This window comes from Sus scrofa, chromosome 5 (genome assembly GCF_054392235.1).
Source record: "Sus scrofa isolate SSC_HxYL_T2T_F1_AM1 chromosome 5, Sscrofa_HxYL_maternal_Yorkshire_Landrace_v2.0, whole genome shotgun sequence".
Taxonomy (NCBI): domain Eukaryota; kingdom Metazoa; phylum Chordata; class Mammalia; order Artiodactyla; family Suidae; genus Sus; species Sus scrofa.
In genome coordinates this window covers 68,799,538-68,816,476 of record NC_139387.1, presented here as the reverse complement: position 1 = coordinate 68,816,476, position 16,939 = coordinate 68,799,538, and the positions used below count along the sequence as shown (strand labels likewise).

Sequence of the window (16,939 nt, the reverse complement as noted above, 5' to 3'; positions counted from 1 at the left end):
GAAATGATACAAAGAAATTGGAAGATATACCACGTTCTTGAATTGGGAGAACTAACATTATTAAAATGTCCAACTGCTCAAAAATTGACAGATTTAATGAAATCCCTATGAAAATACCCATGACAATTTTCAGAGAACTAGGAAAAAATAATTATAAAATTTATATAGAACCACAAAACATCCTGAATTGCCAAGGCAATTGTGTAAAAAAAGAACAAAGCTGGAGTTATCACATTCCCTGATGTTAGACTAGACCACAAAGCTGGCATAATCAAAGCAGTATGGTACTGGCACACACAGAAAGACCCATATAGATCAATGGAACAAAAAAGAGATCCCAGAAATAAACCCATTCACTTAAGGTCAATTAATATATATATAACAAAGGATGCAAAGACATGCCTCTAAAGACCAGAAACCATAAAACTCCTAGAAGAAACATAGTTGCCATAAATCATAGCAATATTTATTTGGTTCTCTAGGACAAAGGAAATAAAAGCAAAAATAAATAAATGGTTCTAATTAAACTTAAAAATGTTTGCATCTATTAACCCCAAACTCCAGTAGATGCAATCTATTACATTTAGAATGGATAAGTGATGAGCTCCTACTGTATAGCACAGGGAACTTTAAACAGTCTCTTGGGATAGGCCATGATGGAAGTCAAGAAAGAGAATGTGTGTGCATGTGTGTATATTATAATTTTATTAAGGTTATACATGACTAAAATTTACAAAAATAAATTCTATAACGGGATAGATTGCACTATTTTTCATATTAAATACTTTTAAATATTAAATAAATTTAACACAATTATAATTTACCCTCATTTGCAAAGATTCTGTGTAATTATTGATTGCTAGATATCTGCTCTTGTAAAGGTCTAAGAGCGAACATTTTTTTGCAGGGTCTCTGTTTAAACAAACACTTTGATTAAAGTGCATTATAGAATTTGTGAGCCTATGGGTATCACAATTTATCAATAAATACAAAATGGAAAGAGGGTATTAACTATATTTTACGTTATTGTCCAGTAACTTTATAGGGGCAAGATGTCATTTCTTCTTGTTCAGAGCTAGGGACCACATCTGCCTTCTGTATTGTCAAATGTGTTTTTCCCAATTTCATTTCTTACATCATGAGAAAATTGGAAATGCATTTTTATTGAAACAATATAAATATTCTTCAGTTTGCAGCACCCTAGCAGCAAGGTTTAATGCTGATTATATCAGTGCATCACAATATCCATGGAAACTCTTCTTTAACAATTCTCTTGAAGGGTGATGCTATTCTTCACTGAAAATCTCAAGTGCAAACCTAATAAAATATGCAGAAAATATGTGAACAATAATTAATCTTTGAGATGTATGAAATTTAGCATTTACAATTTTATAGCATAACAGTAAAGCAGCATATCTCCTCCAACCATACCTTCATTGAGTTATTTAAAACATTATCCCTGCTTTCCTAGGAAAAATTATAAGGCAACCATACAAATGAATTTAGATGTGAGAATATTAAAAAATAAATATCAGAATGAATCTAGATAAATAAATATGATGTCACATCATGACCAAATTGAATTTTACCTAGGAATGCAAAGTAGTTCTTTAACATGAGAAAATTATAAATATCATTCACTACATTAACAGATTAAGGAATAGAAACTATGAGAACATCAAAATAGATGCAGGAAACAAAAGTACATAAGAAAATTTTAAATCTCTTTCTACAAAAAAAAAATCTCTTAGCAAATGGAAGTAGAAAAGAACTGCCTTAACTTAAAAAAAAAAAAAGGACATAAGAAAACTAGACACAACACAACTAATGTTAAAATGTTACAAGCATTTTCTTTAGAACGTGGAACAAGTCTAGAACATTTACCATTAATATTGTCCTGGCTGGAGTTCCCATTGTGGTTTAGAGGGCTATGATCCTGATGCTGTCTTTATGAGGATGCGGGTTCTATCCCAGGCCTCAACCAGTGGGTTAAGGATTTGGCATTGCCACAAGCAGATGCTGCTCAGATCTGGTGCTCCCATGGCTGTGGCATAGTCCTTGGCTGTAGATCTGATTCACCTCCTAGCCCAGGAACTTCCATGTGTCACAGGTGGAGCCATTAAAAAAAAAGAGGAAAAAAAAAACCAGGGAGTTCCTGTCATGGCTCAGTGGAAACAAATCTGACTAGCATCCATGAAGACGCAGGTTTGATCCCTGGCCTCACTTAGTGGGTTAAGGATCTGGCATTGCTGTGAGCTGTTGTGTAGGTCACAGATGTGTCTTGGATCCTGTGTTGCTATGGCTGTGATGTAGGCCAGTGGCTATAGCTCCAATTTGACCCCTAGCCTGGGAACTTCCAAGTGCCATGAGAGTGGCCATTAAAAAAAAAAAAAAAAAAAAAAAAAAAAAAAAAATATATATATATATATATATATATATATATATATATATACACACACATATTGTCCTGGCAGTCCTACCCATTTTAATCAGATAGGAAATATGTAATTTTTAAAATACAGGAAAAAATAAAACTTATTACTAAATGTTATGTTTTACAGTATTTAAACGAATCCACAAACTATTAGAAATTATGAGTCTTCAGAACTAAACTTGTTAAAAAGGGCAAGAACATCCAAAAATGTTACATATCAATATAAAAACAACTATTTTAAAAGAAAATAAAATTACATAATTGCAATTATAATTGCAAAATTACACTATAAAATACAAAAACATTATATACGTATAATATATAATATATAGTAACTGGTCAGAAAAATTGTAAGTTATACAGGAAGAGAAAAATCAATAAAAATTGATTAGGGGAGAAGATGGTGGAGTAGAAGGTCTTAAGCTCACCTTCTCTCACGAAAACACCAAAATTACAACTAACTGCTGAAAAACCATCAACAAAATAGACTGGAAACTACCAAAAAAGATATTCTACACCCAAAGACAAAGAAGCCACATCAAAACGGTAGGAGGGGCACTTTCATGATTTAAGCAATCTCATACCTGCTGAGTAGGCAAACCACAGACTGGAAAATAACTATATTGCAGAGACTCTCCTAAGAAATGAGAGTTCCAAACCCCATGTCAGGTTCCCCAGCCTGGGGGTCAGGCATTGGGAGGAGGATCCCTCAGAGAATTTGACATTGAAGGCCAGCCACAGGACTGGAGGGTGCACATAGGATTTCATATGCACTGGGTCCCAGGGCAAAGCAGTAGGAACAACATAGGAATCTGGGTCAGAACCTACCTGTGGGTATTGGAAGGGTCTTCTGAGAAAGCAGGGGGCATCTGCGGATAAATATGGGAGCAGGATATTGAAGATGGAGTTCCTAGGAATATTCATTGGCATGAGCTCCCACGAAGGCTGCCATTTTGGAAAAATATGGCCCACTCATCAGGTATGAGAAGCACCAGGCCAAACAACAAACAGGGTGGGAAGACAACTCCATCAACAAACAGGCTGCCTAAAGTCCTCCTAGGCACACAGCTGCCACTAATCACATTCAGAGACAAAGCCTCACCCACCAGAGGGACAAGACTCAGCTCCACCTACCAGTCCCTTCAATCAGGAAGCCCACCACAAGCCCCTGTATCAACTTCACTCACAAGGGGGAAGACACCAAAAGCAAAAGAGGCTACAACCCTATAGTCTGCAAAAAAGGAGACCATCACACAGAAAGCTATGCAAAATGAAAAGGCAAAGAAATATGAGCTATATGAAGGAACAAGACAAAACCCCAGAAAAACAGCTAAGTGAACTGGAGATTAGCAACCTCCATAAAAGACTTTAGAGTAATGATAGTAAAGATGACCCAAGATCAAAAGAAAGCTAGAAAAGCAATACTCATATCAGACAAAATGTACTTTAAAATAAGAATGTTACAAGTGACAGAGATGGACATTACATAATGATCAAAGGATCAACCCAAGAAGATGTAACAATTGTAAATATATACACATTCGACATATATAAAGCAGCTGGTAACAGCCATAAAAGGAGAAATCAACAATAACACAATAATAGTGAGGGACTTTACCACCCCACTTACAGCAATAGACAGATCATCCAGATAAAATCAGCAAAAAAACACAGCCCTTAAATATTGCACTAGGCAGAATGGACTTAATAGATATTTATAGAATATTCTATCCAAAAGCATCAGAATATGCATACTTCTCAAGTGCACACAGAACATTCTCTAGGATAGGTCACATTCTGGGCTATACAGTGAATTTAAGAAAACTGAAATCATATCAAGCATCTTTTCCAACTATGCTGTAAAACTAGAAATCAATAAGAAAAAAATACTGCAAAAAACACAAACACATAGATACTAAACAACTTGCTACTAAAAAATGAATCAGTGAAGAAATCAAAGAGGAAATTAAAAAATAACTAGAGACCAATGACAATGAAGACACAACAATCCAAAAGCTATGGGATGCAGCAAAAGCAGTTCTAAGAGGAAAGTTTATAGCAATACTAGCCTACTTCAGGAAACAAGAAAAATCTCAAAAAAAAAAAAAAAAAAAAAAAAAAAAAAGAAAACCACCTTACCTTATTCCTACAGCAACTAGAGACAAAAGAACAAACGAATCCCAAAGTTAGTAGAAGGAAAGAAATCATATAGACCATAGCAGAAGTGAATGAAATAGAAATGAATAAAACAATATGAGATTAATGAAAGGTGGTTCTTTGAAAAGATAAACAAAATTGATAAACCATTAGCCAGATTCATCAAGAAAAATAGTGAGAAGACTCAAATCAATAAAATTAGAAATGAAAAAGGAAAAGTTATAATGGATATCACAGAAATACAAAGGACCACATGAGATTACTATAAGCATCTATATGTCATTAAAATGGCCAACCTAGAAAAAATGGACAAATTTTCAGAATGGTACATTCTTCCAAGACTAAACTAGGAAGAAATAGAACAGATGAATAGAAAAGAACTAGGACAAAATTTGTTTAAATTTGTTTTGAAACACAAAAGACATCAAATATCCAAAGCAAATCTGAGAAAGAAAAATGGAGCTGGAGGAATCAGACTCTCTGAATTAAGACTAGACTATAAAGCTACAGTCATAAAGACAGTATGGTATTGGCACAAAAATAGAAAAATGGAACAGCATAGAAAGCCCAGAATTAAACCCATGCACCTATGGTCAACTAATCTGACAAAGGAAGCAAGCATATACAATGGAGAATAGACATTCTCTTCAATAAGTGATGCTGGGAAAACTGGACAGCTACCTTTAAAGGAATGAAATTAGAACAGTATCTAACATCATACACAAAAATGAACTCAAAATTGGTTAAAGAGTTAAACATAAGACCAGATACTCTAAAGCTCTTAGAGGAAAAGATAGGCAGAACACTCTCTGACATAAATAGTGGCAATATCTTCTCAGATCCACTTCCCACAATAATGAAAATAAAAACAAAAATTAACAAATGGGACCTAATTAACTTAAAAGTTTTTGCATAGCAAAGAAAACCATAAATAAAAAGAAAAGACAAGCCACAGAATGGGAGAAAATGTTTGTAAATGAAGCAAACTGACAAGGGTTAATCTTCAACATATACAAACACCTCCTGCACCAGTTCAATGTTAAAAAAGCCCAAACAACCCAATCAAATAATAGGCAGAAGACATAAACAGGTATTTCTCCAAAGAAGAAATACAGATGGCCAAAAGACACACAAAAAGCTGTTCAACATAACTAATTATTAGAGAAATGCAAATCAAAAATACTGTGAAGTACCACCATACACCAGCCAGAATGGCCATCATCAAGATGTCTACAAAGACTAAATGCTGGAGAGGGTGCAGAGAAAAAGAAACCTCTTACACTGTTGGTGGGAATGAAAATTGTTGCAAGCATTATGGAAAAGAGTAGAAAGGGTCTTCAAAAAACTGAAAATAGAACTACCATATGATCTAATAAACCCACTCCTGGACATCTATCTGGAAAAAAAAGACCATATTTGAAAAGATACATGCACCATAATATTCATTGCAACACTATTTACAATGGCCAAGACATGGAAGCAACCTAAATGTCCATCGACAGGGGAATGGATGAAGAAGATGTGATATATGTATATATCATATATATAACACACACATATATACAATGGAATATTACTCAGCCATAAAAAAGAATAAAATAATGCCATTTGCAGATGGACCTAGAGATTGTGTATTACATATATATGTATATACACACACATTGTATATATATAATATGCGCACATCATATATATAATGGAATATTACTAAGTCATAAAAAGAGTAATATAATGCCATTTGCAATTGGACCTAGAAATTATCATATTAAGTGAAGTTAGTAAAAGGCAAACATCATATGATATCACTTATGTACAGAATCTAAAAAAAGGATACAAATGAACTTATTTGCAGAACTGAACAGATTCACAGAGTTTGGAAAACTTATGGTTACCAAAAGGGATCGGAGTGGAGGGATGGAATGGGGCTCTGGGATTGGCATATGCACACTGAGGTATATGGAATTATCGGCCAATGGGGAACTGCTGTATAGCACAGGGAACTCTATTCAATATTCTGTGATAACCAATGTAGGAAAAGAATCTGAAAGAGAATGGATATGTTCATATGTATAGCTGAATCACTTTGTTGTACAGCAGAAATTGTCACAACCTTGTAAATCAACTATAATGAAACTTAAAAAAATCAATACAAAATTATGCATTGTAAAAACAACACTCCCCAAATTGACCTATAGATTCTGTGAAATTATGTTTCTTCTAAAATTGATATAGAAAACTAAGGTCCAGTCCACTAGAAAAATAGAAAAAAAAATAAGGAAATTAACAGTTATCAAGATGTTTTATCAGGCTACAATATCATAGTGAAATGTGAACAGTTTCAACAGAGGGAAAGAAAAAATATGTTACAAATATTAAAACTGTCTTACCGATGGTTGTTAAGTCCATTCTGAGAAATACTTACTCAGCGAATTTTTTTCTTGCAAATCCATTTTCTTTCTGTATAGCATCTCGCTGTTGCAATACCATCTTCATTAAGGTAAGGACATACTTCATTCTCTTTAGTGGTAAGCCTACAATAAAGGAATTAAACACTAAGTACTAGGGACTCCTATGATTTCTCCCTTGCCCAATGACACCTTTTAAAAAGTATTTGTTCGGAGTTCTGAAAAAGTGTGCTGTGACATAGTTATCTCTTACAAGGGTTAAGATATCTGCACAAATTGGACCCTAAGAGTCTTCCTTACAAGAATTTATATTTGTTAAACTGACATTAAGTTATATGTAATGACTAGAATCGTCAGTTTGTATAAACCAATGGTTCTTAAACCCAGGGTGATTTTTGCCTTCCACCCGCCCCTGCAAGGGACACTTGGAAGTGTCTGGAGAAATTGTCGGTTGTCACAAGTGGAGGGGGCAGGGGGAATTGCTACTGTTTAGTGGGTAGAGGTCAGAGGTGCTACTGGAACCCTATGATAAACACAAAAGTGCTTCCTCCACACAACAATTATTCAGTCCAAAATGTTACTTGTGTTGCTATTGAGAAATTCTAACAGGGGAGTTCCCTTTGTGGCTCAGCAGTAACAAACCCAACTAGTAACCAGGAGGATGCAGATTCAATCCCTGTCCTCACTCAGTGTGTTAAGTATCTGGCATTGCATGAGCTGTGGTGTAGACTGCAGAGGTGGCTCGGATCCAGTGTTGCTGTGGCTGTGGCATAAGCCTGGCAGCTGTAGCTCTGATTCGACCCCCAGCCTGGGAACTTCCATATGCCACACGAGCAGCCCTAAAAAGAAGCAAAAATAAAAAATAAATTTTTTAAAAAAGAAATTCTAACATGAGCAAAATGGCTAAGTGGCTCGAAGTCACCATTTGGGGTGGTACTACTGGGGTCCTGTGTGTAGTGAACTCAATTCTTTAGATCCAATTTTTCCATATTGTGAAATGGAAAGTATAAAGTCCAAGATAAACTGCATGATCAGTGCAAATAAAATCAGGTTAAAATTTAAAAATTAAACTTGAACTGTTAACGATGTCAGCAAACAGGTAGCATGAAACTTGTGGACTAGATGCAAAATTGGAGAAAATAGGTTAAAATCAAGCAAAACTTTAATTTTCTACTGTGTATATGAATCTCAGGTCTTTATTTTTAAAATAGCCAACTAAGAGATCTTCCCTCTACTATCTTGATTTTCAGCCTCTCTGTTTGACTTTTGCAACTAATCTCAATCCTATTCCATTTTTCCAACATGTGCACAAATTGTAGCCTCCAAAGAAATGTAGCTCATGTACAGGTTCTAGAGAAGGTTGTATTACCTAAATTTAAAAAATCCCAGAAAAAAAGAAACTCACCAGTGGTTAAGTGTGCTTCTTTCTGTCCATGGTTTTGTTTGACTTCCTGGATGAATCCAGTGATCAGAAGTACACTTATATCGCTTAAGAAATTGCTTTAGAGACAAAATAAAATTCATCACTTTACTCGTCAGTTGATAACTACAACCTCTTCTGTCCCTCTTGTTTTGCAGGTTGTAAGGAGTAAGATGCCAAAATTTCAACCCCTGGTTTCACCAGAACATAGCCATGCAATTTTGAGTATTTTATCCTCTGACCCTCAGTTTTTTCATATGTGAAGCAAAGAGGTGAGATACATTTTCTTTAAGGTCCTTTTGATTCCAAATTGATAAATATTCAATATGAAAATCTATTCATCCAGAATTTTAAAACTGTAAATTCCTGGAAAGTTAGACTTTTCATTTGAACACTTGTATAGTCTCCCTAATCATCAGATATTTATTGTAATGTTTTTCCACTTCGTAGAAATATTATTACATAGAGTTTAATGTAATATTTTACCTCAACTTTTCTCGCAGAGTATTACATGCACATGCATGCGTACATACACACACACACACACACACACACACCCTCATGCATCCAGTTCCTTTATAATCTAATTCTTAAATTGCATTTTTTGCCCAATATTTACATTTCTAAAGCTATCATTCTGGGGAAATATTTTTTGCCGATATTTCTCCTCTTCTCATTCATTCAATGTTGAAAATTTTTTCCTGCCTTAGAGCCTTTTTCTCTAACCACAGAATTATATTATACACAGAAAGTTATTGAGTCGATTCTGCAGTTGAATAGCTAGGAAGCCATAAGCTTGACACTTTTATCACTCTAGTTTCAATTTTATGATAAATATAAGGGCATTATGAAAGATCACAACACTACATTCCTATTTGATAGTAGTGACATTGATAACCTTTGGCATTTTAATATACCAACATCTGTAGCATTTTATAAATTTACTTGAAAAAATATCTAGTCACTTATGATGGAGCATGATGGAAGATAATGTGAGAAAAATAATGTATACATGTATGGGTGACTGGGTCACTTTGCTGTACAAAAGTGTACAGCAACACTGTAAACCAACTATAATGGAAAAAACAAAAATCATTAAAAAAAAGGATAAAAAATCAATTCACTGGGTTAAGCTGCTGATTTACAAAGGAGTAGGTTAGGAGAGCAGTGTCCCTGGATTCACAGTCTAATTTATTTATTTATTTATTTATCTATCTATCTATCTTGTCTTTTTGTCTTTTCTAGGGCTGCACCCGTGGCATATGGAAGTTCCCAGGCTAGGGGTCTAATCAGACCTGTAGTCACCGGCCTCTGCCACAGCCATGGCAATGCGGGATCTGAGCTGCATCTTCAACCTACACCACAGCTCATGGCAATGCCGGATCCTTAACCCATTGAGCGAGGCCAGGGATTGAACCCGCAACCTCATGGTTCCTAGTCAGATTTGTTAATCACTGAGCCATGACAGGAACTCCCACAAAGTTTAATTTATAGTAAGGAAGTTTATGTAAACTTGTTAGAAAACATTCTAGTAGATGAGAAGTCTATGAGTAGAGTCAATGCAAAGTAAATTTCAGTTTACAGGAAAGAACCTCTGAGTCTATACCGGAGACTTTTGTAGAAGATGTGCTGTAAGAGATGAAACCAGAGGGGATGAGTAGAAGATTCCATGATAAACGCAGAAATCCAGGGAGAAAAGGACAATCCATATTGTAGGCTTAGGAAAGGGTTTGTTTTTAACAGAAAAAAAAAATGTAAGAAGAGATAAATGTTGGAAACCAACAGGGCGTATATTACTGGAGAACTGGGAAAATTTGGAAGACGTTCAGTAATTGTGGTCTTGGTAACGGGGAACTGGAAGTGTGTTTCCTAGAGCCTGTTCTATGAAAAATGTTGATTATTCTTTGCTTAGTAAAGGATAGCCCCTGTTAAAAGGGCAACATAAGTCTACACAGGTATGAATAAATAAGGGGAAAAATTCATGAAACAAATTTATCTCATTTTTAACTAAGAAAAATATTTTGCAATTTAAAGAAACATATGTAATATTTTAATTAAACTATTTAAACAATCCTTTAAAATTCTTCTATACATTACTTTTATCCCTTATTCACAGATACCAGATGAGGTAAAGACTATATTCTATTTTTCTCTCATTATTTCTTCATCCTGCTGCTAATTTAGAACTTTTACCCCAAGAGGAACCTTAAAGGGAAGTTTTAAGTTTTTCTCAGAATGTTCATTGCAAAAGTCTCATGAAATTCAGCAGTGAAACTATTGACTTCAGAAGCTATCAACTTAAGCCTGCATCTTACTTTTTGATTTGCTGTGTCTACTCTCTTTGTTTTCTTTTTTTGTTAGGGCCACAAGTGTGGCGTATGGAAGTTCCCAGGCTAGGGGTTGAATCGATTGGAACTGCCAGCTGCCAGCCTACACCACAGCCACAGAAACGCAGGATCCAAGCTGTGTCTGCAGCCTACACTGCAGCTCACAGAAATGCCAGATCCTTAACTCACCGAGTGAGGCCAGGGATTGAACCTGCATCCTCGTGGATACTAGTCGGATTCATTACAGCTGAGCTATAATGGGAATGCTGCTGTGTCTACTTTTAACATACCTAGTTTTTCATATTTTATTCAGGTTCCTATATCTTTTGTTGCTTCCAAAGTAGTTTAGTCTCCTTATACTCATCTCTAAATCGCTCCAGCCTAGTTCATATCTATTTAGATTGGAACTAATCTCCAGACAGACTGCATAACTATACTTGTTCCCCTAAAATTAAGACACAATTCTCATTGAACAATGTTGACCACTGTGTTGTGCTATTCACATTTAAATATATCTTAATTGCACATTTTTTCACACACAATTTTTAAGTTAATTGTCTCATATGGACTCTTTACTTAACAAAACAAAAGTACAAACATATGCTTTACTCTTAAACAAAAGTACAAACATATGCTTGCCACATAAGTCACCTAGGGAAAAAACAGATTTCACAAGTATAGAGGTCGAGAGTTTCCTGATTCCTTGTTAAAGTTCTTGGAGATTCTCTTCACTTATAGAATTCTTGCCTTGGAAATCATTATTTCTTTAACGAACATTCATTAAGCTTTTAATGTGTCTCTACCTCTACGCTGCACCAACGGATGCAATTTCAAATAAAATATGGTGTCTTCTCACTGGAAATTCATACTTCAGCCTAGGGGGAAATAGTCAATTACATGCTTATTTCATCAGTGGTAAGGAGTTTGTTCAGAGACAGACAGAAAAGCAAGATTGAGAGGTCAGAGAATGCTTCCTCAAAAGGGAGTGAAGTGGAGAACCTCATCCTTCCTGAGGCAATTCTCTCTTTGTGGCTTGTAAAAGGTTTCCAAATATGATGAAGTTCTTCTATTTATATTCCTTCGCTCTTTTTTTTTTTAATCTTTTCTTTTGTGTTTTGTTTTTTGTTTTTCAGGGCTGCAGGTGCGGCAAATGGAAGTTCCCAGGCTAGGGGTCGAATCAGAGCTACAGCTGCCAGCCTATACCCCAGCCACAGCAATGCTGGATCCTTAACCCACTGAGTGAGGCCAGGGATCGAACACACGTCCTCACAGATATTATTCAGGTTTGTTTCCACTGAGGCACAACGAGAACTCCTATTTCTATTCCTTCAAATGCAAAAGTTAATGATCAAATCTACTACTCGATATGAATCAAACAAAGTATCACTAGGTTTCTCAACTGTATTTCTCATGGCATGTTCTATACAGCTTCAATATTCTGCATATATAGACAGGCACGTTTGAAACATTTTAAAGATCATAATGGTATTTGACTATTTCCAATGTTCACACTCAATATAATTCATAAAGAATGCATATTAAATTCCTTACCATTTCTTCTGGGGTGCTAATCAAAACCAGGTCAGCATTTTCAGATAAACAGCTGTCTTTACTTGAGTTCCAATTTTTCTCTTCTTTAGAAAAATAATAGCATTTATCTTGGAAACCAATCCAATTATCTGGGCAAAAATACGGAGCATTCTGAGCTTTAACTGGAAATGAGATAAATACCTATTTTAAGAGCCAGAAGAAATAACATGCTGCTGTCTTGAGATCATTGGAAAAAGACAGGATAGCGATGTAAAAGATTATGATCATGGTCAGAATTGCACAACTACCACATAAGTTGGAAAACAAATTTCATGTTAGGTTAAATGATAGCAGCTCGGAATTTGACAGTACACACATTTCTCTCAACTTCAGACTCAGACTAGACAGGCCTTCCTAGAGCAATCGGTGTAATTTCATTTGTATTGTCACTCTTGCCATTTCTGGGTGAATGAAATATAATGCAAGCCTAGCATTATCTGACCATAATAAAAATATTAATTTATGGTAACTGTTATAAATCTAGGAAACATGTTTTAATCTCTGTGAAAACAATGAAAATAATAAAACAAAACATAATTAACAAGATTTGTATTGAGTTTCCTGCTGTCAACTAGGTACCAGCATCACTGCATAATTCTGGGTTAACCAGTAAAAAGAACCCATACGAGAGTTAGAAGGTAGAAATAAAGCAGAAGTCATTATTCTTGGAGACCTTGAGCATAGCAGTTCACAGGCCTTTTCATGAGTTTCTCTTTTGTAGTCTTGGCAGCTAGATGTCTTAGTTCCTTACACATTCCTCATCTCTGGGTTCTCCAAACACGTTAGTGCTAATTTCTTACTAATGGTGAGAAAGTGGAGGTTTTTCCCTCTAGAATAAGGCACAAGGTAAGGACATCCCTTTACAAGATATTGTGGTTGGGTTAGTAGATGCAAACTACTCATTTAGAACGGATAAGAAATGAAATCTTGGAGTTCCCTCTGTGGCTCAGCAGAAACAAACCCAACTAGTATCCATGAGAATGTGGGTTTGAACCCTGGGCTTCCTCAGTAGTTAAGGATCTGGTGTTGCCTCAAGCTGTGGTGTAGGTTATAGGTGCAGCTCAGATCTGGCATTGCTGTGGCTGTGGTGTAGGCTGGCAGCTGTAGCTCTGATTTGTCCCTTAGCCTGGGAACTTCACAGGCCACATGAAAGAAAAAGGAATGAGATCCTATGGTATAGCACAGGGTATAATATCCAATCTCTTGGGATAGAACATGATGAAAGATGATATGAAAAAAAGAAAGTATATGTATGTATGACTGGGTCACTTTGCTGTACAGCAGAAATTGGCACAACATGGTAAGTCAACTATACTAAAAAATAATAAAATAGTGATTATGATAATAATAATAATAAAATAAAATGAAAAGGAGCTTAATAGTTTTGATCATCAAGAAAATGCCAGTTAAAGTCACAACAGGTATCAACAAATTTACCAACACATACTTATCAGAATGGCTGAAAATGGGTGAAACTGACAACAAAATGTTGACAAGTATGTTGAGCCACTGGCATTTTCATACACTTTTGGTTGGATTATCTATTATCTACAAAAATTGACCTATGAATACTCTACGGCATAATGAACCTTCTCATAAATATATTTCAAATGATATCCACTATTCACTAAAAGACTAAAAATATAAGGAGGTTCAAAGCTGCAGTAGTCAAAATGTGGCACAATCTAGACATCCATCCATCAAAAGTAGAATGATTCAAAAACTAATATACAACGTGGAATACTTTACAGCGAGGATCTGCAAACTACAACCTGAGGCTAAATTTTCACATTTTTAAATAATCAAAATGACCAAAAAATTTAAAAAATAATATGTTGTGACCCTTGAAAATTATGTCATATTCAAATGTTCATGTTCAATTATATTGAAACACAGACATTCTCAATTGTTTACTCATCATCTGTGGTTGATTTTGAACTACAAATACAGAGCTGTGACAAGAGGTCATAGAGCTAGCAAAGACAAAGTTCTTCACTATCTGGCCCTTTGCAGAAAAAATTTCCTACCCTCTTCTACAAAAATGAGTCAATGGATGTCAGCTATCTGTTATGACATGGAGGAGTCATACAAACATAATGTGGAACAGAAGCAGCAAGAAGCAAAGGATATATGATTTTATTTACAGAAACATTTTTAAATGGGCAAAACTAAACTTTGGCAACAGAAGTTAAAATAGTGATTGCCACCATCATGGAAATGTTGAATGGACTGTGCAATTACCAGGGTGAATGATTTTGTCATAATTATTTTCATATCTCCTCATGTCTTAATTGGTTGTGTAATTCATGATAATGCATGAATTGATCCCATTAACTATGTGATGAGAAAGAAGTGAGAATAGTGACAAAAGATTACAATTGAGACAGAAAGGAAGAGGATCATATACTAGGAAGCTCTGAAAATGAAAGATATAAGGGAAGAAATAGAGGAAGAAATTTACTCACCCAAGCAATAACTTAAAAGCGCAATAACAACCAAAGGTATGGCAAATATCCAAGCAAGGTACACCTTACACCGGAACGTAATACCTGAAAAGAAATTAGATTGACATAAAACAGAGACTAAATTTGCATGTGTAACCATACCTAAAAAACTTCTTTAGGCAGTTTATTCTAATACTTCACAAGATGACACTTTTCTGTGTGTCAGATGGAGAAAAACAAACCAACCAACCTCATTTTACCATTTGAAAATTTCTCAGGACATACTTTTTAGCCATCCAGATGTTACTGTGGGTTTTACTGCCAGAGTCCAAGGAATCAAATATCTATGCCTCTTTAGGGTAGAGTTTCCTCAAGCTTGAAGTCAATCCCAGGCCCTCAATATCCTTCCTCTATGGTGAAATATCAGCATATCCTAACATTCCTTGAATATTTCTAAGAAAATCTACTTTATAATTAATGGAAAGTTTATTTTAAAGAATAGATAGCACAGTATATTTGAAAGATTATAGAATAACCAATCAAAAGATTTAGGATGGATATTTTTACCACAACTAAGCAAAGGGAATGTGGACAAGTTGGTTTTTTTTGGGGGGGGGGTGGTTCTGTATTCCCTGATTTGCAGATTCTTTAGAAAGGAATAAATCTCTTTTGAGGAATTGTTTTTCTCTTATTAGTGCCCATTTAGGGAAAAAGTATTGTACATGTTTCTTGATATGAAAACTTTTTATTATTTCATATGATTATAAAATAGTTATCCTTATAAAATTTCATGATATGAGAAAAATTGTAGATGATACTTTAAGATAGACTCTAAACTTATTAGGAACATATATTCTTTCTTTTTTATCTAGTTGAGAACTAGTTGTTTTGTTGAACAAAATTTTTCTTTGGCGGATATATAAAAGAAATGAAATTTAAAACAAATCTAAATTTACACTACTTAAGAGATAGCTAACATTTTCATTTGGGTTAATGCCCTTCCATCTATATATCTCTTTAATCCATTTTTACACATATCACCTCCCTCCCAAATGCATATAACTTTAAATGACTATGAGACAAGCAGAGACCGGGGACCTGGGACTCTTTGCTGCAGTGGCTGCAGTGCTAGCACCTGGACAAACATCTCCAGCAGCAGAATACAAAGAAACTATAGGGGACTAAAAGTAACTGCGTACATACCCAGCTGGGGCAAATTTGGGGCAAGATACAAAATAACTAAAAACCTAACTGCTACTTCTGAAGAGCAGAGAGTAAAAGCAGGGTGTCAGTAGCAAAAATAGGGTATTATGCAGGCCCCTAGCATACAACACCACCAAAGGGTGGGCACACCACCTAAGCCACCCCTCTGGCCTGACCCCTAGACCCACCCCTACCTTAGCTCCATGTAGGGAACCAGCTTGCCTCCCCAGCAAGGGAGCAAGCAAGGGAAACTGCTGTTTGTTTTCACTTCCTCCTGATGCAGTAGGGGCCCAAATAAAGACTTGCCTATTCTCTAAGTTTGTAAGTCTGTTTCAGTATTGTATATAGGTTCATTTTTGCCATATTTTAGACTCCACATATAAGTGATAGCATATGGTATTTGTCTTTCTCTTTCTGACTTACTTCACTTAGTATGAGAAACTTTAATTGCATCCATGTTGTTGCAAATGCCATTATTTCATTTTTTATGGCTGCATAGTATTCCATCTTACATATGGACCACACTTTCTTGGTCCATTCACCTGTTGATGGACATTTAGGTTGTTTCCATGTTCTTGGCTATTGTCACAGACCTAGAGCACAGACTTGTGGTTGCCAAGGAGGAGAGAGGAGAGAGTGGGATGGACTGGATGGGGGTTTGGGGGTTGACAGGTGCAAACTATTACATTTAGAATAGATAAGCAATGAGGTCCTACTGTATAGCACAGGGAATAATATCTAGTCTCTTGGGATAGAATATGATGAAAGATAGTATGAAAAAAAGAATGTGTATATATGTATGACTGGATCACCATGATTTACAGCAGAAATTGGCACAACACTGTAAATCAACTATACATTAATTAAAAAAAAAAAAAAAAAAAAGCCTTGCCTGAATTTTCCTCTCCGGCTTCTTATCAGTTTCCATTGATTAAGAAGGCCAAGAGCCCTGGGACAGT

General features: G+C 35.4%; 1 protein-coding gene across 3 annotated transcripts in view; it reads right to left on the bottom strand.

Annotated features, from left to right (window-relative positions):
• Positions 1-604: 604 nt before the first annotated feature.
• CLEC2B (C-type lectin domain family 2 member B) overlaps positions 605-16,939 on the bottom strand; it is a 28,728-nt gene continuing 12,393 nt past the window's right edge. Inside the window, 5 exon segments of one of the 3 annotated variants that reach the window (NM_001256364.1) lie at positions 605-1,317; positions 7,014-7,122; positions 8,402-8,496; positions 12,295-12,455; positions 14,799-14,882. In NM_001256364.1, coding sequence (NP_001243293.1) covers positions 7,014-7,122; positions 8,402-8,496; positions 12,295-12,455; positions 14,799-14,882 — 449 coding nt within the window. In that variant the 3' untranslated portion in view covers positions 605-1,317. 3 annotated transcript variants of the gene reach the window in all.